This window comes from Mycteria americana, chromosome 8, assembly GCF_035582795.1.
Source record: "Mycteria americana isolate JAX WOST 10 ecotype Jacksonville Zoo and Gardens chromosome 8, USCA_MyAme_1.0, whole genome shotgun sequence".
NCBI lineage: Eukaryota > Metazoa > Chordata > Aves > Ciconiiformes > Ciconiidae > Mycteria > Mycteria americana.
The window spans coordinates 14,814,693-14,841,365 of NC_134372.1; the positions used below are offsets into that span (position 1 = coordinate 14,814,693).

The window sequence follows — 26,673 nt, forward strand, 5'->3', positions numbered from 1 at the left end:
ATGGCTCTGCTCATCGCCTGGGTATGCGTCGCTGTGAGGTGAGTGAGCTCTCCCCCCACCCCCACCGACCCCTAAAGGCTCCCTCAAGCCCCGCGGCAGCCCGGAGGAGCAGCCGAGGGGGGGCCGGGCCCTCTTCTTCCTCTGTTCTCCCCTGGAGGCGCGAGTTTGGCGGGAGGGCTGAGGCGAGGGGACGGAGGCGCGAGTCCGGCGGGAGAGCTGAGGCGAGGGGGCTAACGGCGGGACTCGCCTCTCTTCGCAGCATAGAGAAGGCGCTGGGGGGCCAGGGCGACGGGGGGGACCTCTACTCGGAAAACATCACTCGGATCCTCGACAAGTTGTTGGACGGCTACGACAACAGGCTTCGACCGGGAGTTGGAGGTAGAGGGAAACTCCTGTCCCCTCGGGGACTCGGGGAGCCTGAGAGCACACGGCTCGGTGAGGGAGGGCGAGCGGGAGCTCTCCAGCTCCCGAGGGAGGGGGTTGCCCGAGCGGGCGCGGCGAGGAGGGTCCCGTCCCGAACCCGGCAGGAGGGAGGCGGTGAACTCAAGAGGCGGGCGGCAAAGGAGGAAAGTTTCCCGTGCCCCGCCAGCCCCCTGCCCGCCGGTTCTTGCGGGGCGGCCTCGGTGCTGCGCTCGCACCGCGGCCCTGAGGGCTCCCGCCGTGGGGAGCCGCTCCCCGCTACCCCTGACTCCGCTACCCTCCCAGCTCGTCTCCGTGTCCCACAGGCGCCGTGACAGAAGTCAAAACGGACATCTACGTGACCAGCTTTGGGCCGGTGTCCGACGTGGAGATGGTAAGGGCCCCTGCTCTCCTTTCCCGGGATTCATTACGGTGGTATCTGAGTTGACCGTCATTAAAGCAGATTACGAGGCTTAATCTTCTTGACAATCTCTAGGGCCCAGCACAGCATTTTGGCTAGAGCTGCATATAGCTATTTCCCTAGCAGGGCCAGCCAGGGTGGCCCAGACCCGAGGCTAGGCACTGAGAGCCATGCTAGCCTCAGGTGAGGGCACAGATGGGAGGTTAAAATACCTCTTTAACCTCGTTAAGAAGATTGTAAGCATCTGTGGCCCAACACATAGTTTTGCAGGAAGGCTGTGTGGTAGGAGACAACCTAATGAGCAGCTGCAGGGGCATCCTGCTATTTCTGAGACAGCTGCCCCTTTATTATGGGGGCACCCCCTGTTATGCTGGGTCCCCCCAAATTCAGGTAGCTGCAGACTTGGATGAGCTCCATCAAGTACAGCAGCAGCCCCAGGAAAATGTTAAGCCATTGGAGTAAAGGTGGCATTGCTGTTCTCATTCTGGAAATTTACGTTGATTGCTATTTTTGCCCTTGTACGCTTCCTCCAATACCTGCTCACCTGAGCCTGCAGTCCAGTTTGCAGGCAAGGAACTGTGGGCACCAAGATACAACCAAAAGTATTTTCACCTCTTCATCAGTCAATCTAAGGGAAGGCATAACCTTGCCTTCTTACACATTTGCCTCTGGCCAAGGCTTAGCTCCATTTCCTAAGCAGCTTCTGTAGAGAACTCCTTTTTGAAGGCTCGTGAGAATATTACTAAAAATCCTTGAGAAAAATAACTTAGATTAATATTAACTTGACACCATAATCTTACTGTAATGTGACTCACTCACACATCAGTCCTTTCTTTGTGAATATCCAAAGAAAGCTGCAGAAGAGGCGCTGAGCATGTCTTTTTGTTCCTGGCAATTAAACATTGATTGTTTTTGCACTTTGAAAGGATACTAAATTAGACATTTGTATTTCCTTAGACCTCAGTCACTTTGAATTAAATTATTATCTCTGAGAGGACAAGGAGGTTTTTTTCCTTACTCATACCAAATTACCTGTTCACTGATTAATTTGTAACTATTCTTTAAATAATAAGAAAATAGGATATTTTTTCATAAACTACTTTTTTTTTGGTAACTAATTAACGGTAATAGGATTAAGTGTTTAAGCAGTGAATGAAATGCCACTGACATGTGTTAGGTTCTTTCATAGAGCTACTGTATACACAGCAACTTGGGACTGCTGGCCCCCACACATAAGTCAACCACCTATTTATTTTCCATAGGAATACACAATGGATGTCTTCTTTCGGCAGACATGGACTGATGAGAGGTTGAAGTTTAGTGGGCCAACTGAAATTTTGAGGTTGAACAATTTAATGGTCAGTAAAATTTGGACACCAGACACATTTTTTAGAAATGGAAAAAAATCAATTGCTCATAATATGACAACTCCTAACAAACTTTTCAGAATTATGCAGAATGGAACTATTCTTTACACAATGAGGTGAGAGCCTATTCTTCTGCTTTTGGTTGACTTTTATTTTTGATTCTTTCAGCAGTGTTCCTGCATACCATTTTTTTCATTGTCATCTACTATAATGTATTCTAGACTAACCATTAATGCTGATTGTCCTATGCGGTTGGTGAACTTCCCTATGGATGGACATGCTTGTCCATTGAAGTTTGGAAGCTGTAAGTTTTTCTGTATCTTTCAGTTTTTTGTAGTAATACATTTGAGAAGTATTGTAGTAATACATGTGAGAAGATCAGAAGTGAGATCCTAGGACACTATTTAATGACATAACTGAAATTTTTAATTATATTTTTTATACTAGAATCTTACTTTCTCCTCTGAGACTCAGACCATTCATAAGCGCATGGATTTATTAACTGAAGGGTGACTGTTGAGGCATATTTTATTGTTTATTGCAATATTGTTTACTGTTCATTACACATCTAGTAGTCAAAGTGGGTCCTTCAACAAGTCATAAAAGCTGTGGTACATTTACTCTATTACTTCTAGTTTTGCAAATATTTAATTGATCTGTGGTAATCAATTTTGAAAATATTTAATTGATACGTGGTGATCAATGTATGTGCTTTACAGCAAATTACAAAACAAAAGCTAGTGCCTATCAGGTCCCACCTCAACCATTCTCTTATTGTTGATTTTTTTGCATTTTTTCATTAATGAGGTTAGGAACTTGCTGGAGCAGGATGCATGTTTCCATGGCTATTTGAGCGACAAAAGGGATCATGCTACTTATTTTTTCAATTGCTTATAAATTACATAATTAATAATAGTAATTTTTCCCTCTGTAACTCAGATGCTTATCCAAAAAGTGAAATAATTTATACATGGAAAAAAGGACCCCTGCATTCAGTAGAAGTACCACAGGAGTCTTCCAGTCTCCTCCAGTATGACCTCATAGGACAAACTGTATCTAGTGAAACAATTAAATCTAACACAGGTAAGATGTAGCCGTGTGGGAACTGTTGACATTATAAAACACAGCTTGAAAATAAACTACAGGTTTTTTTCATATAGAACTGAATTAGTTTAATTATCTTTTGCCATTTTAGAAACTGAAATCCTTGGAAAGCATCTAACCGTTGTCTCTTAAAAGATAGCTTTTCAATATGGTCCCTTTAAGCATACAATTTTTCATGCAATTCTTAAGAATTCCCCCTGCCTCTCCGCCCCAGTAAAAACAATACATAAAATGAATATTATTCTCCTCTGTTTCCATAAGGTCACTTTACCTTTTTTTAATCAGCTTATTTTTATTATGCACTAGGAGGCCCGTAAGTGCTTTCCTCAGAACATCGTATGTTGGATTTAAGCCAATAATGTTTACTCATATGTTGCCAAAATAATGCTGACATACTTGTCTCTTAACAGATGAATATGTAATCATGACAGTTTATTTCCACTTGCAAAGGAAGATGGGCTACTTCATGATACAGATATATACTCCATGCATTATGACAGTCATTCTTTCTCAGGTGTCTTTCTGGATTAACAAGGAATCTGTTCCAGCCAGAACAGTTTTTGGTACGCTGCATTAAGGTCTTTGAACAGCTCAGCATCACATATACCATTCATTCATTCCTTTCATTGCTTGTTTGTTTTAGGCGAATATTCACTTCAGCTGCTCTATTTCCATCTTCAAAGGAAAATAGGCTACTATCTCATTCAGACATACATTCCATGCATCATGACTGTAGTCCTGTCTCAAGTTGTGTTTTGGATCAACAAAGAATCTGTTCCAGCAAGAACTGTGGCTGGTATTTGTGTTTTGTTCTTTTATCATTCACCGTATTGAATACATTGTATCAAACAGCTGCTGTAATCCAGTGCGGACTGGAAAAGACAGTTGGTAGGTTTTAGTGAACAAAAGTAAATACTAAAATTAAACCAAATAATACTCAATCTGCCCACAAGGGTCAAAATTCTTTACTCGGAATGTTTGGTTAGCCAGACTTATTTGTGATGGTTTTGTTCCCCTCAATATTTCTGTGTATGCAGGAAGGGACAATTTCAGAGTAAATTTCAACCTCCCAATTTTTTAAAGAGGAATTTTTCTATTGATTTATTCTCTTGTGAAACCAATCTGAGTTAAAGCTTTAAAAAAAAAAATCACATGGGATGGAATTAATCTCATCCGACATAAGGTACCTCATCTAGCACTCATTCTGAAGTGCTCTCTTCCCCTAGTCTACAAGGTATCTAAACAACTAGCAAGGACTTTAGATGGATAAAGTTAGGTGAGATGACTCCTGTTCCTAGCACAGGTTGGAGTTGTAATGTAAAAGGTGTGTCCATGTTGCATGGCAGGGCCCTTTTTCTTTCCAGTGGTTTGAATTAATGCTCCCAAAGCTGTGAGTTTTGTCTCCTTAATTTTTAGTGTGTCCTCTGCTATTAAATGACACATCCCCCCCACTTCAAATTGATAGGCTCTGAAACTGCACTTTCACTGACTGAATTGTTGTTTCTAGAAAAACAATCATAAAAATACTAAGTAAAAATAATAAAACTTGTTAAAAACTTCATGAATCCACTACCCATACATACAAGTTTTGTAACCCTATCTATTTTCTCTTAACCCAGTACTTCTATACAAAAAATTCCCTTTGTGAGACGTGTCTTCAGTAACAAAAAGGCAGTTATATGTTCCCTAAGCATAAATGATGCAAGTCTCATAATTCAAAATGAGTCTATAATTGTATTTAGCAGGCTGCAGAATGTGTATAATTTGATTTCAGTCAATTGGCATTTCCTACCTGCCTGGAATGGTATCTATAAAAGCATTGCAAACTTTTAGGAATTGTAAGTGAACACAACTTCCTCAGGTGCCTCTGAAGGATGATCAACACTTTTGTTCTTGAAATCCTCATTGGGAGTTGGGATGCAGTTTGGCATCATTAAGCACTTACAAGTATTATTTTCTGGCAATTGGGATTTCTTCAAGTGCTTAAAAATATTAAAATATCAGACAATAGATTTTCAAAGGTGTTTACTGCAATTGAAGCATAAAATATATATAGGAGGTTTGTACACCAAATATGATGCTACCTGATTTGGCTTTATATTGCATCTCTGGACTATACAGTTACATCCTCTACATTTTGAGTAAAACATATTTGCTACCTAGTGGGCAGTGGAAGTCAATTCTATATGCTTGAAGTAATGTGCAAATAAGTCTTTAGCTGATTCAGTAATAATTACATAGAGACCCCACACCCTGGAATAACAACTCTTAGATGTCATACTGAAGAGTAAATACAGAATTAGAAACAGAAAATATTTTAAGAAAATAGTAAAATAGACACCTTTCTCAGTATTGTGGAAAATTAGTCATGTTGGCATTTTAAAAGAATATTTCAATCCTTGTTCCATTCTTATTTCTCCCAGGCACAGTCTAAGCTTATAGTCCTTACTAATTCAAAATCCCATGGATTCTAAATACCTTCATCTAAGGAAAAGAGGGTAAATTCCTTATCACAAAAAAGACTTCCAGGCCCCAGTAAAAAAGAAAAGGTTTAAAATGGAGAAGTAAGTCTCCTTGCGGCATCATATTGCAAATACTTGAATTACAAATTTTCAGTTTTACTTCTAAGTTCCTAAACTATAAATTTGAGAGAAGAGAAATTAATAGTAGGAGAATAACAATAGTGTGCCCAAACCAGTTTCTCAGAACATATTCATTTAGCAACTCTATTTACCTCCAAAATGGATGCCATTTATCCTTTGCAGGTGATATTATAATAAATACTCTGATCATTTTGCAAAGATAAATTAATGGTCATAAGCACCTACTCTTCACAGACCTGCAAGTGAAAAATGGGAGACAGAAATACTTGAAGAGGCACTCTTGCATTCTTTATAATTGTGTCATTGGAAAGAACAGCAGATTGCTAGTATGAAATTCCTTATTTTATGTGGAGCTATGTATGTAGTCATGTGTATACATATATATATGTGTGTGAAATTTTATGAAGCATGGCATTATCAGAAATTACTTGGAATAAGAAATATGGTTATTGGAGGCCTAATTTTAAGTATGCTCTGAATCCATATATCAATGGCTATTATTTCACATTTTCTTGTGCCTTTATCTAATCTTTTTTATTCCTGGCAAAAAGTTCATCTGTTATTTTGCAGAAAGATAGTAGTCAGCTTCTACCTTCCTAGCAGGTCACCCTGGGAATTTTAAATTAATATCTAGTCATTAAACTTTATTTGTAATAAAGTCTCAGATAGGGAAGGTTGTTTGGTGTTTTTTGTTGTTTCATTTTTAGTAAGAAAAGATAAATTTCAGTATTTGCATTATGTAACAGATTCTTCAAAACTTACCAAGAAGTGTTCAAAGTGGAAAGACAAGGGTAAACAATCATCAGTTACACAGTTTACCAACCATAATTTGGCATTCAGTTTGATAAAGTAGTTTTCTACAGTGCAGAGCATTTCATCAATATTCACTCCACATTGAGAGAAGTCTTATCTATATCTGTAATAGAATAGGAGTCCTATTCCTAAGTTTAAATTCCTCCTGCAGTAAGTTTTTATTCAGACACAGAATATATCATTTTTATTACGAACTAGCACATGGACAGATTCTAATCTAATCACACATCATATTGAAAAGTTCATTCTGGACCTTTGAAATTGAAATATATCTCAGCATACTTGTATTCATATGATAAAATGAGTCTGGCAGATTTGGGAGAAGTAAAGATCCTACATATTTTTATACCATCTCCTATTTGCATTTCATTAAAACATGTTAACTAATGACATTGGGATGTAGTTAACCTCAGACAGCTGGCAAGCTACATCATGTGAAAGAGTTGCAAAAAACCTCTGAAAATGATCAAGTCACCCTGTCTTGATGTTGCAGTATGCAATGACACTGCATCCTTTCCACTGAGCATCATTCATAGCATATTGATTCATCATCACAACATGCCATTATAACATTTTTACTTTCCCACCTACCCTTTCCCAACTGCAGAAAAGAACAGAAGAGGGTATTCTCCACCTTACTGTCTTTAAATACCTGCAGTTTTCACATTCTAGCAGGCATAATTATAAGTAAACATGAGTCACAGAGGCTCATATGTTAATGAATGAGTTTGCTCTTGCACTTTTTGCTCGTATCAGGCAGCAGTGGGAAGTAAGTATATATCCTACATTATTAATGCTGTACACTCCAAAACAGAAAGAATAAATTCATGACTTCATGTGAAGAACACTCTGGGGCCCATGAGCTACATGACCAGATTTGTTGTGTGAAAATAGATAAGCAGCTCTAGAGAAGTAGCTTTTCTGTCCTTCCATATTTGTGACTATGGGCACTTTCAAATCAAGATACTTTTAGTGAATCTTAAAGAATGTTTCCAGTGATTAAAGACAACTGCCCAGAGGACCAAACTCTTATTACTAGAAATATTTGGATCATAGCCTACCACTGATTTTAATGCAGAATTTGATTGATTCAGTGAGGGTTCTGTAAGCCATGACCTGTCTTGTGCAACAACAGGAGAAAGAGAGGATCGGTGTTGGGAAATGACAGTATGTTAATCTAGATTTCTGCCAAACGTGCCACTTACTAATGCCTCAAGTAAAGTGTCTTTCATAGTTTGAGCCTGAATTTTGTTATACCCATGTTTATCACAACTCTAAGAAGCTGCACTATGTAGCTACATACCATGTATGTAGTTACCTTAACTTTCAGTCTGCTCATTGTATTAAGGAAGTTTGTTCAGAGCTTTTAGATGCTGAAGCCAGTATACATGAATTACATAAGAATACAAAATACTTAGCAGTCTTGTTAGTTAGCTGGTATGTAGGATGACAGCTAAAACCAAAGAGTTGTTTTTTTTTTTAATATATATGAATTTAAGAGTAGCAGGGTTGAAGCAAAATTCTAATGCCCCCATTTTCTTTCTCTTATTTTCAAGGAATCACTACAGTTCTAACAATGACCACTTTAAGCATCAGTGCACGCCATTCTTTGCCCAAGGTGTCTTATGCTACCGCCATGGATTGGTTCATAGCTGTGTGCTTTGCCTTTGTCTTCTCTGCACTTATTGAGTTTGCAGCTGTCAACTACTTTACGAATCTTCAGACTCAGAGAGCAATGAGGAAGGCAGCCAGGGCAGCAGCACTGGCAGCAGCACTATCAGCAGCAACTGTACCGGCAGAGGACGAGATTGTCTCGGTAATTGCTTGCTTTTCTGATAATAAACATCGTATAGGAAGAGGCAGCTGAAGTACTGAATGCAAAACAATATTAAAGTGATCTTAACCTGAAACAGATTATGTAACCGGATCATGTCTATTTATCAAAGACATTGTTCTTATTTTGGAAAATGAAAAGACTTCATTTATTCATAGTTTATTTAAATTTGAGATATGATTTACTAGAGAGATGTTTATTAGGTAATATATTTAAGGAAAGCCATTAGACTGTTACCCATAATACTTCTCTTGAGCAATGCTGTAGGCAGTGTGGTCAGGCAGCTGTGGTTCTCTCAGTATGTCTGCAGAATTTGTAGGACACTGTACAATGGAATGAACATGTGCATTGGCCAGATGATTATGGGATCACTGTAGTACACTGGTACATACCATAAGTGGGTCATCTGGAAGAAGAGGAATTAGCCTTTACATAAACTTGGCATCTGTTACTTTCATAAAAAATCTGTGTTGGTGGAAGCTTGGGGAAAAACATAAATGTAAAGATTAAGGATAGATTTTACTACATGCGAAAGACAGGAGGGCTTTCTAGTATCAAAAAAAGTATGTCAGAATTGCTTGTAAATATTATTCCTTACATCTCAGTCTAAGTAATTAATGCTGTCTCACAACATATGTTAATATATTTATCACTATAGCCCTCCTGTTTTCAAAATCAGTTTTACTACCACCACATTTCCCTTTTTGAGAGGAACAGCAGAATTTGACCTTCTGCAAAACCTTTGAGTCTGTAGTTGAATAAGGAAGTCAATCTAAGAACTATTGAATACCAGGGCAACACCTTACTCACCATATAGTCATTTTTCCACATTTTCTTATATACAACAGTTAAAGTTATAATATTTAGGTATATTCAAACCGTTAAATTCATAATTGATTAAGTTCCATATAATAGCGAAACCAAAGCTCCACAGCATCTTGCTACTGGTCCTCATTGGAGCTAATCAACAAATGTTCTTCACTTCAACTGGGAAGCATTGTGCTTGTAAGCCATATTGTATTTTGCTTACAATTTTTTTTAATATTGAAAAAAACTGAAGACATTGTAAGATACAATAAAATAAAGAAATGCATTTTTTCACTAAATATATAAATGCAGAAAGAAGCAGATCTTTATACATTATAACTCAGAACCACAGCTTTTGTGTTTGTTTTTTAAATCGCAGTTATATAAAGAAAATACAAAAGAAACTAAAAAAAATGTAAAAGGAGTTGGAAGCAAATGTTTGCAGAAACTTGCACTGATTTTAAAGTGACAGCAGAAAGGCTGGCTTAGTTTTGGCAATATTTGCAATGTTCATATCTACATTTATTTTAACTAGTAAACTTTTATAATTACATTTAAACCTTACAAAAAACAATGAGAGGAAAAGAGAGTATGTATTTGCCAATATTTAGGACATACTTCCCCTGTCCCCAGTATCATGATATTTGACTGAGAAGTACTCTGGACTGAATGAGCAGGACATTGCAACAGTAAAATAGTGTAAAATAAGAAAAATACTATTAAGACTGAAGGAACTTTAAAATGTACTAAAGCTTCATTTTTATTCTTTTATTGACTTTTTTTTGAGGGCAAGCTATCAGAAAAAAAGCCAAAGAGATCACTTGGCTTTATGTAGCATGAGGAAAATATTGATAACTGCTACATAATGAAGAGGAATAGCTCTGATCCTTCCTACACACACTTCCTTATTCAAGTTTGAGTTAATCATAGTGAGGTTTCCAAGAAGGGGGGGGAGCTATGATTGTGGCTCCTCCAGTACTTGTGGGTGAGATTTACATGGTCTCTCTATCACTGCAGACCAAGCTAAACACAAACTACAAAATTGCTGTTGAACAAATTAATAAAAGAAAAAGAAAGGAAAAGACTTCAAGTTTCTTATCAGCGGCTTCAGCCACAAACAAGCACAGAGCCAAACTGAAGACACAGCTTCCTCATTTTGTAAATATTTACTTGTTAGCTTTTCCAAGTAAAAACAAGCAAAAAATAAGCATCTAGGAATAAAATAAATGTCTATGAAGTACACTGCAACCATTTCCTCAAGAAAATTATTTACAACTAGCTAATGACATATAGATTTAGAAGAGTAGTAAACCTCATCACATCAACATCCCAAGGTAAATTCAGTCTCCAAAACAGCCCACAGTGTCCACAAAATTCTATAGTCCTGATCTTGCTCAAAGCTCATATTATCCAAGACAGTAATTTTCAAGCTCTATAAGTCCACCACTTTTTTCTCACAGGACCAGTTGTCTATGAGAACCCACCTCTGCAGTAATAGAAAAAGCAAAATCATTGAGATCATAAAAACGAAGGGTGCTTATAATTGAAGGAAAGACTATATAGTCAAAATGTCTTCTAGTATAATTAACTGTTGGATTTAAAAGGTCCCATTCCAGAAAGGCATGCTGGGAAAAAGGAGTAATTACAGGATAAAAGATTTTAGATAAACCTTTTTTTTTCTTTTTATTTTCTTTCTTTTTTTGTGTGGTGAAGGTAAAGGGGGAAAGAACTTTTGTATGTTGTCACATAGATGGATATACTGCAGTCAGTGATATAATTTCAGCTGAAGCAGACCTGAACTAGCTAATCTGAATGCTAACAGTGTAGTTAGCACAGGCTAATTGTGTGAGTATATGACCATTTCCTCAGGATTATCATCCTCTACTGAGCTTTGTACTTCTATAGTTACATTACTGGTCTTAAGGCAGTTATGTTTAAATAAGGCACACAGGATAATACTCAGTTTCTTTCTTATTGTAGATTTAAGAGCTGTTTCTGAGGTCCTGATTTCCCTTTTGTTGCCCCATGCCCCCCAACTTGTTCCATTTGTTTGCCTCTAAATTCTTTCATCACTTTTCCTTCCAGATTTTTCTTTTTTTGTTTGCTACAATGCCTAATTCTTATTCTTTACCCCTTGCATAATTCATCTTACCTCTCCTGCTCTTCTTTTTGCCTTTTCTCCCCATTTACTCTGCCTCTCTTCTTAAAATGTTGTTTTCTAATTCACTAGGGAAAAAAATCTATTAGAATGCATGTCTTATACATTAAAATGTTTTTTTAACTGTCTACTTTATTTGATTTTTAAAAAAGTAATCAAAATCTTTCTCTTCTCTCATACCCTGGGCTTTGGTACTTTTTCTTTTCTAATCTGTGATTTTTTTTTTATTATTTCTTTTTACTCTTTTAGATAGGATAGTTAAGTTTTTCATCCACTAGTAATGCTAGCATTTTTATTTGTGATTTTTTAAGTGGATGAAAGTTGTCAGAATTTTAGGTATATGAAAGGGCAGGTATAGGATGAAGAGTAGTGAACAGTATGCATTTGCATACTGTCTTCTGCATTTATAGAAGTCAGATGGTATTTTTACATGGAGAAAATTTCTGAAGATTGTAAAGGTTTACTTAGCTTTGGGGAGTCCATTTGTAAAAATGAAAGTGAAAAAGTGAGATGTACTTATGTGAAAATTTTCATGGCTATACAACAGCCAATGGAACTTTGGTACTGGTAGCAACATTAAGAGCAACAACATAGACTATATGTTTTTAATAATCTGTTATCTTAAATTGCCTGAAGAATGGCTAAAGAACATTGTGGGAATAACCTTAGGCTGTCTGAACTAGTACTTTCTGTATGACAGGAGATGCATGCTCCTGCTTTGTGTAAGAGAAGCCCAGGGAGACAGTTTTGGTATAAATGAAAATTCAAAGGAGTTATAAAACAGCCAGTTAGAAGCTTTTGCTGCTTGAGTGAGGGCCTAAACTCATCCAGATAAACATATTTACAGAATATAATCAGGTTTTTTTTAATTCCAAATTAACTATGCTTCCTGAAAAAAAAAAATCAAAAATCTTTCAAGATACTATCAAAAAGCCTCCTTCCCCCTTCAGTCTACTTAATTTTATTTAAAATCTTGCTTTATTCAAATGAACAAAACTTTTTCTCAAGGGTTTTTATATTGTGGCCAAAAAGCCTGTACACTCAGAAAAGAAAGATGGCAAAAGAACAAATTCTGCTCTACTGTACTAATGAAAGTAGGAGAAACTCTGCTCAAGTCATTGGACTACACTGGTTTCAGTAAGAGAGACAATGGTCCAACTATGTTCTCAGTTAACTGATGACAGGCCCAGTGTGCCTGTTCTGGTTCCAGGAAAGCCACTCTATTTACCTCAGTTAACTGAGAACAGAATTTGGCTTGCTCTTTTTGTCAGCTGCAGGCAATCCCTGTGTGAAATACAAAACTATAGGTGTTCCACTCCAAAATATGATGGCAACAAGCTGAGTAGTCATCTGGACCCTGACAGAAACCTGTTTTATTTGTATGGTGACCAAGCTTGTTCTAGCATGTCAAAACCAAACATATATATACGTATATATAAAAAACATTATGGCATTTAGCTTTTTAATCCATTTCAAATGTGTATTTTCTATATCAATCATGTTGTTTCATCATTATGGCTTCCTTTATCCAGGAATATCCCAATACTGGAAGTTGCAGGGGAAAGGGAATTGGTGATACTGTCTAGAGTGCACCATTTGAAGTAATGCTGTGCAAGATGGTCAGGGAGTACACACCATGGATCAAAAGACATCCTTTCCCTGTGAGATACTACATGTAAAAGACAAAAGATTGTTACAGGGTGGTAGCTCAATTACAGTTGTGTTCTAAAAGACCTGTTGTTTTAATAGAAAACAGCACTGAGCAGTGAAATACTGCTGGGAGAGCTTCCTTCTCCTTACAATAGCCCTGTCCCTGTGTTTCAAAATAACATGGCCTGGGCAGAAAAGCATTCTCATTCTCTTTAATAACCCTGCCCAAGTGCAGAGCAACTGTTTGTCACTTCAGTATAGAGGATTTAGTTTTCTGTAATTACGTCAGAATATATTGAGTATGTTTAATGAGTATCCTAGTGTTACTGAAAAGAGGGCACTTCTATTTGGATTATCAACAAGCCTTTATGAGATCATCCTAGAAACAGCTATATGCATTAAAGTCTTGACTGAGAACATGGCACTTTCAATCGAATTAGGGAGACCTTCCTGCTCCTCCACAATTGCAGATTATCAAGTAGACTATTAAAAACAAACAACAACTTTCAATTATATTGACTTTTTGTCATCCCAACAGGGAAAGTAGATGCTGATTATTGCGTTCTGCCTGAGTTAAATATTTGTCTGATTGACAAAGCCAATGCAGGTCAGTAAGGAAGGTTTGGAAATAGCTGATATCATTCACAAAAATAGAAAAATTCAAGATTAATTTGATTTAGACATTTTTTTGGTCAACATTGAAGTCTAATCCCAATACCTTTTTTGCAGGGGGGCAGTAAGAACAAAATAAAGTAAGTTAAATTATAGAAAAAAAAACCCAAACAAACCTCTCTAGTGCTGTTTGTGCAATTCTGTCTCATTTAGACACTCAAAGAAGTAGTTTCTATATGCTGCAGAAATTTAGCAAAGTAAATGTAGAGACAGGGATTGTTCTGGACTGACACTGATAAGTTTAAGAGCCGAACATGACTTCGAACATTTAATGCTTTTTAACATAAACACATATTTTGACAGAGGCTCTGTGCTAATTATATGATTTTTCTGATATGCTACGTATAAATGTTAGGAAGAGACTCTACCATAGTACATTCACATTGAAAACAGAATGACTAGAGTTCCAGTCTCTGCTCTCCTTAGTGCTTACCTGTTTTATATGACAGCAATTTTAATACAATGAGCATGGTATATTTTTCAAAGTTATGCTTTCTGCCTCTAATGGCTCTTTAGATTTTCCATGCAAAGTAAAACAGCTTTGAAGTAATAAGGTAACAGCCTCTCCCCCTAACCGCCTTCACCTGATGGTTAGGCTATATTTTGAGAGGTGAATTTCAATCCCTGAAGGTTAAGAAAGAATTTGGACATGGCTTTCCCATGCTCCAAGTGAGTAATTTAACCTAAGTGATTTAACCCTTTTACTAGGGGTAAAGCACGAAAAAAACAAATTTATATGTTATTCCTCATAATATGCCTAGGAAAGGAAACTTAGAATTCCTAAAGAGATGCCTAAAGCTAGGACTATTAATGATTTCTAAGCTATATTCAGCTTTTAATTCTGCAGAACGCTGTTTATAGATGTTTGCAATACATATTTTTTGAATCAGATCCCACAGATGAGCTTTGCAAAGAAATGTCTAAATTATAGGTTATAATGAATCTCTGGCACGAGATGGATACTTAAACTGCACAGGACTGTAAAGATTGAGGTACTTTAGTGCATGCCTAAAAGGAGATCTTACATAATGTGGTGAACTTTCCTGCTGCAAGGTGCTGCATACGGATTGTGCAGTAGCTAAGCAGAGTTTTTACGGATCACATTGTTGAATGTAGGGGCTAATCTATGCTTAACTCCCTCTTTTGGAACTAAGTCACTAGCATGTGATTTTATGTGTATAATATGAATGGTTGAAATTACTCAAACTGTATCTACTAATGAGATGGGCAGGGAAAAAGAATGTTATATATTTAATTTAGTATTCTGCCTTGTATAAACATTGAGTTTTAGTTCTAGAGGTTTTTTTGTTTCTGGGTTTTTTTCATGTGTTTTGTGATGTCAGCAAAGTTCAATATACTTAATCCAATAAATTATAATGAAAAGGAGGAATAACACATTTAGAGTGAAAAAAACTTTTAAAGTTTATTCTCACGAACCTCTTTTTACTGCATTGCCCAGAAAAAGAGACATAAGTGAGTAAAACAGAGATAAGTAAGGACATACAGATATTCATTTGTTTAAAGTTAGCCAGTATCTGAGTGCATACATAAGATACTCATGTTACTGCTAGGTCATAAACTAAACTGATAGTGAGAATATGTATTTGCAGTACAAAGGAACAGAGAACAGTAGAGAATTTTACAAATATGAATTACAGAAGTCTCTTAAGGAAAAAAAACATAAGAACAAAGTGTATTCATAAATCACAGTTAGCATCCATATAAAAATCAGAAAAAGCAGAGAAAGAATTCCGTTTACGCCAAGGTTATATATGCTGTATTTTTTTACATCTGGAAGCCAAGCAATTTGCTGAGAGCCTCCTGAGATATTCTGAGCATAAGCAAATTCTAGTGATATTGATGAGAGTTGTGAGAGAGCAGCACCTTTATAGAGAAGATGAGACTGCTTTGTGAGAAGAGATGCTTTGTGAGATGAGACTGCTCTGCCCCTGTACTCAGCACTGGTGAGGCCGCACCTCGAATACTGCGTTCAGTTTTGGGTCCCTCACTACAAGAGAGACATTGAGGTGCTGGAGCGTGTCCAGAGAAGGGCAACAAAGCTGGTGAAGGGTCTAGAGCACAAGCCTTATGAGGAGCGGCTGAGGGAACTGGGGTTGTTTAGCCTGGAGAAAAGGAGGCTGAGGGGAGACCTTATCGCTCTCTACAACTACCTGAAAGGAGGTTGTAGACAAGTGGGGGTCAGTCTCTTCTCCCAGGTAACAAGTGATAGGATGAGAGGAAATGGCCTCAAGTTGCACCAGGGGAGGTTTAGACTGGATATTAGGAAATTTTACTTCACTGAAAGGGTTATCAAGCACTGGGACAGGCTGCCTAGGGAAGTGGTTGAGTCGCCATCCCTGGAAGTATTTAAAAGATGTTTGGATGAGGTGCTTAGGGACATGGTATAGTGGTGGTCTTGGTAGTGTTAGGTTTACAGTTGGACTTGATGATCTTAAAGGTCTTTTCCAACCTATACGATTCTGTGATTCTGTGAGCTTTCTAGGGGATCAGATAGCTGAGCTGCAAAAGCTTAATAGAAGCCAGACTGTACCTTTCTAGCTCATATACATACCAGTCTTTGTCTAGTCCAGTTTTATGGTATCTCACATTAAACAGTGATCTTGCAATCTGTTCTGTGTCACTGGGTAGTCATATGTAGTGACAATTTTAATTGCCTGATGGGACTAACATTCCACATGAGTGCAAGAGTACTCCTCTGAATTAGGATTCAGTAACTTAACAAAATTCATTATTTCATTATGACACAGTGTGCCATGCCTAGGCTTCTTGTTGCTCTTGCTACTTGTAAAACAGTCCTTACTATGTGAGTCACTGGCTGTGTGAACTATGCAAAATAGGCTATTCATTCCTGCTTTCTCTCTGTGTTTTGCTAAAATTTCATCATGTCATTGTAGGTAATCTTTGTCAAAAGGAAAAGTTACATCTAAATATAGTAGACAAATTACTGTAGCTGCTGTTCAGATCTCAAGTGTAGTAAGAAACTATATGGTTTCCTCTTGCCACCTTCTCCTCTTGGTTTAGCAGTGAATTCCAATGAAAAATACGAGTTGCGGTTCCGGGGCAGCAAGTCTGGTCTACAGTCAGCTACCACACTGAGAAATATCTTCATTACACATCTGAGATAAATTTGGACTTAGAATGCCGTATCCTGGGTAGTGGTATACAAGAAAATAGTCTTGACCCGACTTGCTGGATAGGCACACAAGGGTGTTAAAAACAGTGTAAAGAACTACTCAGGGACTTTCTTAATGATTTATATCAATTCTAAACCATCTCCTCAGCAGGTGAAGAGCATGACAAAAAACTGGCTTTACTGAGACAGTAAAATGCACTGGTCCTTCCTGAATATTGGAATAGGCTATTTTAGGTAATGATAAGTTATTAATATCACTCCATTTATAGAAACGGACCTAAACTGGCCCCAAAGTGGGAGCATAATCAAGTTTGTTAGTGCACTCCTCAAGTTCTGAGGACACACTGATTCCAGATCTTCCTGTCTCCAACTTGAGATGAAATCACATTGAGATAATCCTCCTTCTATAGCAATCCTCCTTCTATAGGAATGAGATTTAATAAATGTTATAAATAAAATAACAACCAGGATTACACTTTTCCAAGTGCCTATTCAGATGATCACAATGATTGACTACCTCTACGTTCTAAATATGTTCAGTACTGAACATCATCCACAGACCATATGCTACATCTGTTCTGCCTACTATTAACTCCATCACCTCAGTACAGTAACTCCTGATTCATGCTTGAATGATCCAGAGCAGAACTTGACCCACCTTATACCAGAACATTGCAGATAAAAAGGGCTAAGGTTTACCTTAGCACTAATATTTTTAGGAACCACTCATTCTCCACAAAAGGTCAAGCTATCTTGCAGTAAAGCAAAAAACAAGCTACCTTACAACTTCTACAATTCAGTTCAAAGCAGGGCATACAAGGAAAATGGACTAGAATAGCAACTTGAATGAAAGCAGTAGCCCAGGCTCGGTCAGTCAGTCTGTTTATAGAGTGGGATTATTATTATGATTAGCACAAGTGGACATGGATAACCCTCTTTCTGTTTCTGTGACACATCTGTAGATCATCCTCCATTTAAATCTGTCTATTGCTTGCTGTGTTACTGGGAAACACAAACCCAAACATCTGTGCTCCAGATAGGCACAGCCCCAGAATATGAATGCCATTTAATATCCATTAAAAACGTTATACTAATCATTTAATATGTAGATGGCAAAGAGGGAGAAGGAGAGCTATGGCAAGTTGGAAGTGTTGATGGGTTGTGGGGGAAGAAAAAGGGCAATAGGTAAGAGAGATACATACAGAAAAAGCACTTTTATTCTTCTTTTTTTTTCACATAAGGTGGTGTCCTCTCCACCTGTTACTTAGACTAAAATCAGGAGGTTTTATGTGAGGAATCCAATCCATGTCTCCCTAATTTCAGTTGGATACCAGTCCACTCATCCATGAGCAGAACTTGGCATCATGTTGTAGCAACATCACTTGTTCTGATACTCTGGCAGTAACACGGACCACTAAAAGGATAGTTCCTGTTGTAACTCTGTTTTAAGTCATACATGAGATATCAGGTGTGTTGAGCTAGTCTTTTATCTAAAAATTGTGGCCCAGGTACAAGTATAGGCAATGTATTTGGAAAAGAAAAGGAAAAGAAAATTCTTCTTTTCCTTTTAATGACCCCATCATTTATCTGATGACTAAAATCTGTTTCCATGCATAGAAATCCTGCAAGATAAATCCCAAAACTGCTGACAGTGGGCTACATTTAAGTGAATCATTGTCACTAAATCAATCCCAAAGAATGACTTTGGAAATTGCATATCTAACAGAATTTTGCTACCTTAAAACCATTCAAATGTTATTATTCCATGTTACAATCGAGATATATGCTGTTATATCATATATTATTTACATTGTCTAAGACTTCACTCATCAGCTTCAGTCATTCGGTCATCTAGTTCTGCTGACCAAAAAAGCTGCTTATTCAAACCCAAGGATAGCTGCATACGTTGTACAATTTTGTGCACAAGATTTTTCATCAATAATCTGGAAATAAGTTTTGCAATCCTTTTTTGATGAAGCTTTAGACTTAATCTCAACTAAAATGTTGTATGTTAGCATTGCTTTTTAGAGTCTAAGGTATTTCTATTGTTCCCTATTAACAGGAAACTTGAGTACTTCATATCAAAACAATAAAAAACAACTTGACACTCTAGGCATTCTTCTGTATTTTCTCAGCCATCAGACATCTTATGTCTGCTGCCATGCATCCACATTACTAATGGTAGTCCTAGGTAGTGGCAGTAGCAGCAAGGTTTTTGAAAATTTCATCCCACTTGATACTACTGTGAAAGTACTGATATCCATTAGAGCAGGCTTAGAGCCTGTGGTAGATCCTATTCCTAAGCTGTTTCTGCAAGGAAGAAATCTATTAGTTCTACTCTTGTGAAAGTAAAAAAAATGGCAACTTGGCTACAAATAAAACCGGGTACATAATGAATATACATGTCAGCCTAGCAACTAAGAGGTAAACTCTAAATGTACCTAAGGTCTGGCTAAATTTTTAAGAGTTTTCATACAGCTTTCTGAAGAGTAATTGGACCTGGCTAAGGATATCACACAAAATATAAGAGTAATTTGGTTTCATTTTACCATAAATCCCATAAGTCCCATTACAGTTAGGATGAGTATTTGCTTCAGTTGTATGCATGAAACTGCTGCGGGAATGATGAGATATATTTGAAAATGAAATTTCATCCTAGATAAAACTACAGGACAATTTAGCATTCACGTCTTCAGCACCTGTAAAGTTAGTCCATTTCCTTTTGTGCAGCAGTTTTCTAGTTCATCAGTAGCTAGTTTGGGGACTAATAACAGTGTGACAGCTTGACTCCATTAAGTGAGTGTTTACCAAAACTCATCAATGGGCTCCCACGGTTAAGACTGCACTTGAGCCAGCCCATATGTGCTATTTTGTTTAAATTTGATTCATATCTACATAAACTTCAGTCATACGAACATATTGCAAGTTAGATACACCATTACCTTCTTTTAGCGCCATCTTTTCTTTTTCTTTCTCTCTTGTAGCTTCCATTTATTACCATGTTAAAAATATGGAAAGCACATATTTTTTATGTTTTTACAGCAAAGCTTTAGGCCACAAATGTACCTCCATATATTTGCATTATTTTGTGATTTTCTTAGGTTGCTCTACAGTAGAGAAGCAGCAATAAAATCAGAAAGTTGACTAAAAAGGTGGAGAGAAGCCTAATGATCACAAAACCTAAGATTCTGTATCCAAAAATCACTCCTTTTTTGTGTCTCCTTTTTCTTCCACAGCATTCTGACTCCAACTGTAACCTGAAGAAGCGAGTAAGCTCCGTAACGTCTGAGGCAGATCAGTCTCCTGAAGCCAGCATAATATCAAATAGAGCGTCCCAGTGTCAACCAGTGTCTGTTCCAGGGGCTGCTCCACCAGCCCCACCACCACCTCCTATTGGAGGCACAAGTAAAATAGACCAGTATTCTAGGATCCTCTTTCCAGTGGCATTTGCAGGATTCAACCTGGTATACTGGGTTGTTTATCTTTCAAAAGACACTATGGAAGTGAGTAGTAGAATTTCTGAATATTTGCTTATAATATGTAATATATTTATTGACCAATATTATTTTAATTGTTCATTTACTCTCGCAACTCCAGTTAATCAGTCCTTCCTGAGGAAAGTTACTGATAATAGCTTTCTCTAAAAAATCAGCTGTGGCTTCCAGTAGTAGTGGCACCCAGTACAATGCAGAAAGGCTATCTGAAGATGAGAAATGTAAACACTCATCTGTATGCCATGTTGCACTGAGCAGAACACATTGTGTAAGGCAACGATGACGCCATTCTCAGCAAACAAACTAATCTTAAATCTTCCATTTCTTGATCTTCCTATCTGCAGTAAGGAAAGGTAGAATTATCTGTTGAAGCAATGCAGTGAAGGAGATAAGAACTTTAATATCTCCTAAGGTTTGCTCAGTGAGGTAATAAGATAACAGTCTTCCCAAGAAAGTTTGTTATTCATTCTAAACATTTATCCATAGTGTGAAGAATTGACAACTGCAGCATACAGTTTGTGAATCAAGAGTCCTTGTTTTTATACATTTTAACACTGATTTTTCCTGTTTCTTCATATAGCTGAACTGTTTTGTGCAGATAAAGCTGCTAAATTCTTTAAGTTTGTTTGAAACAGGCAGAGAGTGATCATGTCTTTAGATATCCATGAAGTCCAGAAGAGATGTGTGCGCTGCAAATTGAGCGTGTCTAGGATAACAAGTCAGTGATTAGTCATTAAACTTTAAGTCTTTAATGCTTTAATTCTCTAATTTTTCCCTTTTGCCTAAATACAGCTAATGGTGTCCCATTTCCTTAGTAAAAAATATATTCATTTGCCTCGTTGCCATAGAGTTTTTGAATCTCACTGTACATTGCAGTCAATATGATTGGTACATTTAGCTTTATTTAGGACAGCTAGAGAGATAATGATGGTATTTAGATAGTACTGAGTGCACAAAGTCCCTACATCAATAAAAACAGAGGCTGGCAATCTGGTATGAGTGGTGAGCAGATTTTACCTTTATTTCCTAGATTAGAGGTAAAGCAGGCCAAGGGAAATTTCATGGACAGCCAAGAGATGTTGCAGTTCAAAGTAACAAGACGGTGCTGATCAGCTGATTGGTGGCATCTTGCCTCTGCTTGAAGCAGAGGCTACTAGCCTCTAATTTTGCTGATTTTTGCTACTAGTATGATCTGGAAAATGCTGTCTCTCAAAGATGGAGTGTGCTGCCAAGTAGCTTATATGAAATCAGGAGAGCAGGAAGATAGGAGGCACTATCTCTTACAAATGTTCCTGCAGATGTCTCTCTCAAGAGGTCACAGCTGCTAACTCCTGGCCACTCAAAATCTGCCCACTGCTAAATTTAGCATTTGTGCCAGAGTTACTGATCCTGCTATTAAAATATTGACTATGTGTGCAAATTACTTATCTCAATCAGAGAAGGGAAGTATCAAAAAAGCTCATGTATAATCATTACAGCTTCTGTTTAGAAGCCAGTTCCTCAGCTTGTGTAGCTTGCTTAAGTCCAGTGATTTCATTCAACCATTCACATTTTGGATCTAGAAATATTTGGAACATAGTTGCTGTTTCCCTTGGTAATGATGAAATATTTACACTGAACCTTGTATATTAATAGTTATATTAGAACTAGGCTTTTAAAATACTTCTAAAGTCTAGGACATAGTGCTGACTGTAAATATTTTTAAAATGCCACTTTTTCAAGCTCACAAATGTGCTCACAAACTCGGAAATTATGTTCTGTAGTAGCCTTATAGAATGACAGAAATCCAGCAGCAAGATTTAGAAAACAGAAGAGTATTGACAGCTGGGGTGTTTTGAATTATGAAGAATGTAAACAATTATGTGAAATGTTGATGAAGCTCTTCTTCATAAATTACATTTTTCTCTTTGTGTACTCAATTGTAGCTAATAATGATTGTGATATATATTGCTAGGTTTCTAATTCAGTATGTTGTATCACTTTACCAGTTGTTACTTTCAAGGAAAACCAGGATTATTTTTGCTTTAAAAATATATTAAAAATATGTAAGCCTGTCCGTTCAAGCAGAGGAGATACAAAAGTCAGGTGAGCAAAGCATGGCATGCTTCAAGGCCAGTTCAACTCTATCACAAGCTCAAGCCCAAAAGATTAAGTATTGGTACAGTATTATTCAGTTAAGAAATTTAACTTCATTTAGAAAGTGCATTTTGTGCAGTATTTCAGGTATATTAGCTTTTCTTTTTTGAGTTACTTCTTCGAGTTCATTTGGCTTTTGTTTATAAAACAAAATAGAAAAACAAATCTAATCAGCTCATTGAAATAACCAAATTTGCTGTGCACAAGTTCCTGTATGGCAGCTTTCTAGGATTTTGATTAGTGTAGTTTGGAGCGCAGAACATCATTCACCAAAGTCTGTCATTGTGGAGCTTCCTAAACCAAACAGCTACCTACTGTCTTTGGATGGTGCATATAGAATAAATCAAGAAGCTTTTCATTAATCTGTTTGTAGAAGCAGGCTATTAGCACTGGAATCAAAGGTAATCTTCAACTCATATCATTATCTTCTGGCCAGAGTCTTCCTTTGACTTTGAAAGAAGCACAAGAATCATTTTTTACTTCACGTTCCGGATTCAGAGCATCAGCTAGAATGAGCAGCCTTGTTAATGTAATGACACAGGGTTGCATGAAATAAGACGCTCTCTCCTATGCTGTTTGGTAGGATGTCTGTGCACTACTAAGCAGTTTTCTTATGGCTTAAGTAATGGGCCATATGTTACAGAAATGAAGAAGTCATTCTTGTGTATTGTATCTGACAATATTTATAAGAACCTTGGGGCTTGAGTACTTTTCAAAGTGCTCCTTGGAGTACCTTTTTCTTCCCCCTCCATTTAGTAATTTTCTTTTTGTAAGACTTCAGGTTAATCACCCTTTCTCTTACTATACATGTAAACTAAGAGTGTGTTAATTACACAGAAATTTTAGGCTTTGGAAATTTGTATAATGAAGAAGGTGTTTCTAATAAAATGTATGCCTTTAAACATTTGAATATTATTTTTCAGAGCAGCCAGGATTGGGCAGATAGCAAAAGTATCTTAGACTGAACTCTGTATTTGTACTTCCTTATATAATGAATCAAGTCCAGCTCAGCAAACCGGGAAGTTTAGTAGCAAACTTTCATTGTAAATTAATCTTTTGCTACGTTTTTAAGCAAAATAACAGCATTCTCTGAATGAAAAAATGAAAACAAAAAATTCCAAGTTGAAATTAAGTGCTTCAACTGAATGCTTTTTATACGTGGATGGGGATAAAATTATCTTCTAGCCTTAATATTTATTTAAATGGTTCTATTCTCCATTGGAACAAGTGGGAAAACATTCAGCAGCAGTCATCCACCGTGCAACTTGATACATAAAAGATATTTCAATGTAAACTGGTTTGCATTGTGGAGTAGCAATAGCGTTGCAGGATGACAGTTATATTGGTACAAGTATAGAAATGAAGCTAATATAGTTCTATGCCTGCATTTTGCTAGACAGCATGTTATTAGAACCTAATATAACCAAAGGACAACATAAAAGTAGAAAAAAGGAGGTACTTGAAAATATGTATATGAAAGAATCCCCAGTTGAAATTACAGATGCCAGTTTTTAGACCACAGAAAATGCTGATACTTGTATAAGTCCCCCTTTCTCTCAAAAGGTTTTATAACTCTAATGCTGACAGATGCTTTACTATAGCAATATCACTGTGCTGTTTATAATATGAAAAAAGTAAAGCATTAGAGTTACTCTAAGAGGACTTACTCCCTCACTACATAAGGTCAGTTTGTAATTAATTTAGATGGAAAGTTTGAAGATGTGACATCCCCATGATTTGTACATGCAAAATGGAACAAGCATATTTCTGTGGTGTGTGTTCTTCTGTAGAGTACAGTAATATCTGCCATCCACAAAAAGCTCCATACAGTTACAAACAATACACATTTGTCTAGATTAGCCAAATAGATAAGTTCTTGAAAGGAGAACAAAGTTATCTAACAAATGAGAAAAAGTTGTTCTACCTTTTTATTTTGTCATACAGCATTTTTTTGGCTTTGTTTTTGGTTTTAAATCTTGCTAAGTTCTTGAGCTGAATACTAATTTATGACAGTGACCTTGGTAGGTGAATTGCATGCTTAGCTTATTTTAAAATTTGCTTGATTCAGAATGCAAAGAGTGCCCTTTTAATGAGAAGAATACAAGTACTTAGTCTACCTTTGCCATATCATTCACAATGCATATGCTGTTCTCACATCTTCTTACACACCTTCTTTCTAAAGGAACCTGTCTTAATTTTTATATGTAATGTTATATTACAGTTTTTAATTTAATGGAACACAGAATGATGGAGTGAATCAAACTAAAGAAGGATATGATGTTAAAATTTTGATGATAAACTGCAGAAAAACAAGCAGAGGCCAGCTTTTATGCTTGGGAGCAGAGGAAGGTACAAAGTCACTGAATGTGCTAAATGTGCTGAGTCTTGGATATTATTTGGACGCAGAGAACACAGTATGATGGCAGAAAAAGAGTTACATAACAGGTTGAAGAAGAAGACGAGATGCTAATGATGTCAAGTGGGAAGAAACAAGAACAGAGAAAGACGCAAGAACTGGAAAAGTATTTAGCTTCAGTATGTTAATATTCATAAAGCTTGCACTGTGTATTGTTACATCATGTTTCAGTTTAAACATGGCAAAAAAAAAGTTCAGGAGAAAACAGTCATTGACATACATACTTACAGTTGAGCTTTGATGATCCAGGTAATGAACATCAAATTCTAAGAGGATTCTCCCTTGTAGTGCAGTTCTATCTTAAGTCTGCTGAGACAGTTGGAAATCAGGTGGGTTCGTTGGTGAACTTAGTTGTTAAAAACTCATACCTAAAACTTCTCTCTAAACTTTTCTTCCAGTTTTTTGAACCTACTGCAATGCATCTTCGAAATGGCCATCAGTCCAACTGAAGAACAGCTCAAGGTTTCAAAGAAATCACTGAAGGTCGTGTAGGGTTGAAGGGACTTCAAAGGATTTGTCTATCCACAGGTGCTCTCCATTTTCAAACAGGGAATGTTTATATTGGACATCACCTGGAAATGAACTCTGGACAAATCAAAAAGATAGAAACTGCACAGGGTTCTAATACTTTCTTAAGATTTCTTACATGGATTTTACTATAAAAGTCCTTGTTAAATTATTTTGTTCAATTGTCAAAGAAAAGAATGTGCATTTGTTCTAATTCTGTTATAAACAATTGAATGTTTATATTGATATAAAACATCAATACCAGGATCATATTTTTAAAATACAATAAGGATTGCTAAAATAAGCCAGATTCTGACCTGGTATAACTTGGCATGGTTTCACTGAAAGGTTTCACTGAAAGGTTAGGAGCTGCACTGATTTGCAGCACTTGAAATTGACCCAAAATAATGTTAAGGAATCCTATGACAGGGAGCTGCAATCCCATCATGTTTTCATAACCCTTTCATAGAAAAGATGAATAATTAATTCTGATATTCTTTAAGTTCATTTTCATCTCCTTTAATTTGAGACAATATTTAAAAAGAACAAAATATTAAAAAAAAAAGAAATAGAAACTATTGTTTATGTACTTTAGCTGGTTAGTTATGATAGTGTAATTTTTTTTGTTGAGAGCGACTATGGAAGTACAACCAGACTAATAACAAGCAATTTCTCGGCAGGATCTAGAAATGCAGGACAGAGGTGTCGGGGAGTTTTCAAGGTCTAAAGCTGAATAGACAGGAAGATGCAGCTACCCATCAAGCTAAATGCAAACCTCTGGCTCCAGGGAACTTCCTGGAAGCAAGTCTTGATAGCTAGTTAGGGAATAAGCTGCATTTTATCAGCTGATTCTACTGAACTGCCCATAGCAAACTCCCTACAACATTTTTCCAGAGGCAAAGTACTGTCAGCATATTCAGAGTTTAAAGGTAATAATATTTAATTTTTTTGTCACTCTCAACACAGTCACAGTATATTCACCCTTCATCTCCATAATCCTTCTAAGAGTGTAATTAGGAAAAATATGCCTAATCAAATCAAACCCAAGCCAACTTTGTTGCAGGTGTAATGGACACTGGTGGGAGTCAAAAGCACACAAAGAAGTTTACATGCAGCCAAATAAAAATTAAGGACTCCT

The 26,673-nt window shown here is 36.9% G+C and overlaps 1 protein-coding gene across 1 annotated transcript; it reads left to right on the forward strand.

Moving 5' to 3' along the window:
- Window positions 1–25,477, forward strand: GABRA6 (gamma-aminobutyric acid type A receptor subunit alpha6). Its single transcript, XM_075509505.1, has 11 exons — window positions 1–38; window positions 260–378; window positions 726–793; window positions 2,083–2,303; window positions 2,409–2,491; window positions 3,127–3,270; window positions 3,702–3,854; window positions 3,935–4,087; window positions 8,264–8,523; window positions 20,219–20,485; window positions 25,427–25,477. Exons 1-11 carry the CDS (start codon window positions 1–3, stop codon window positions 25,475–25,477), a joined length of 1,557 nt encoding a protein of 518 aa, XP_075365620.1.
- Window positions 25,478–26,673: the final 1,196 nt, after the last annotated feature.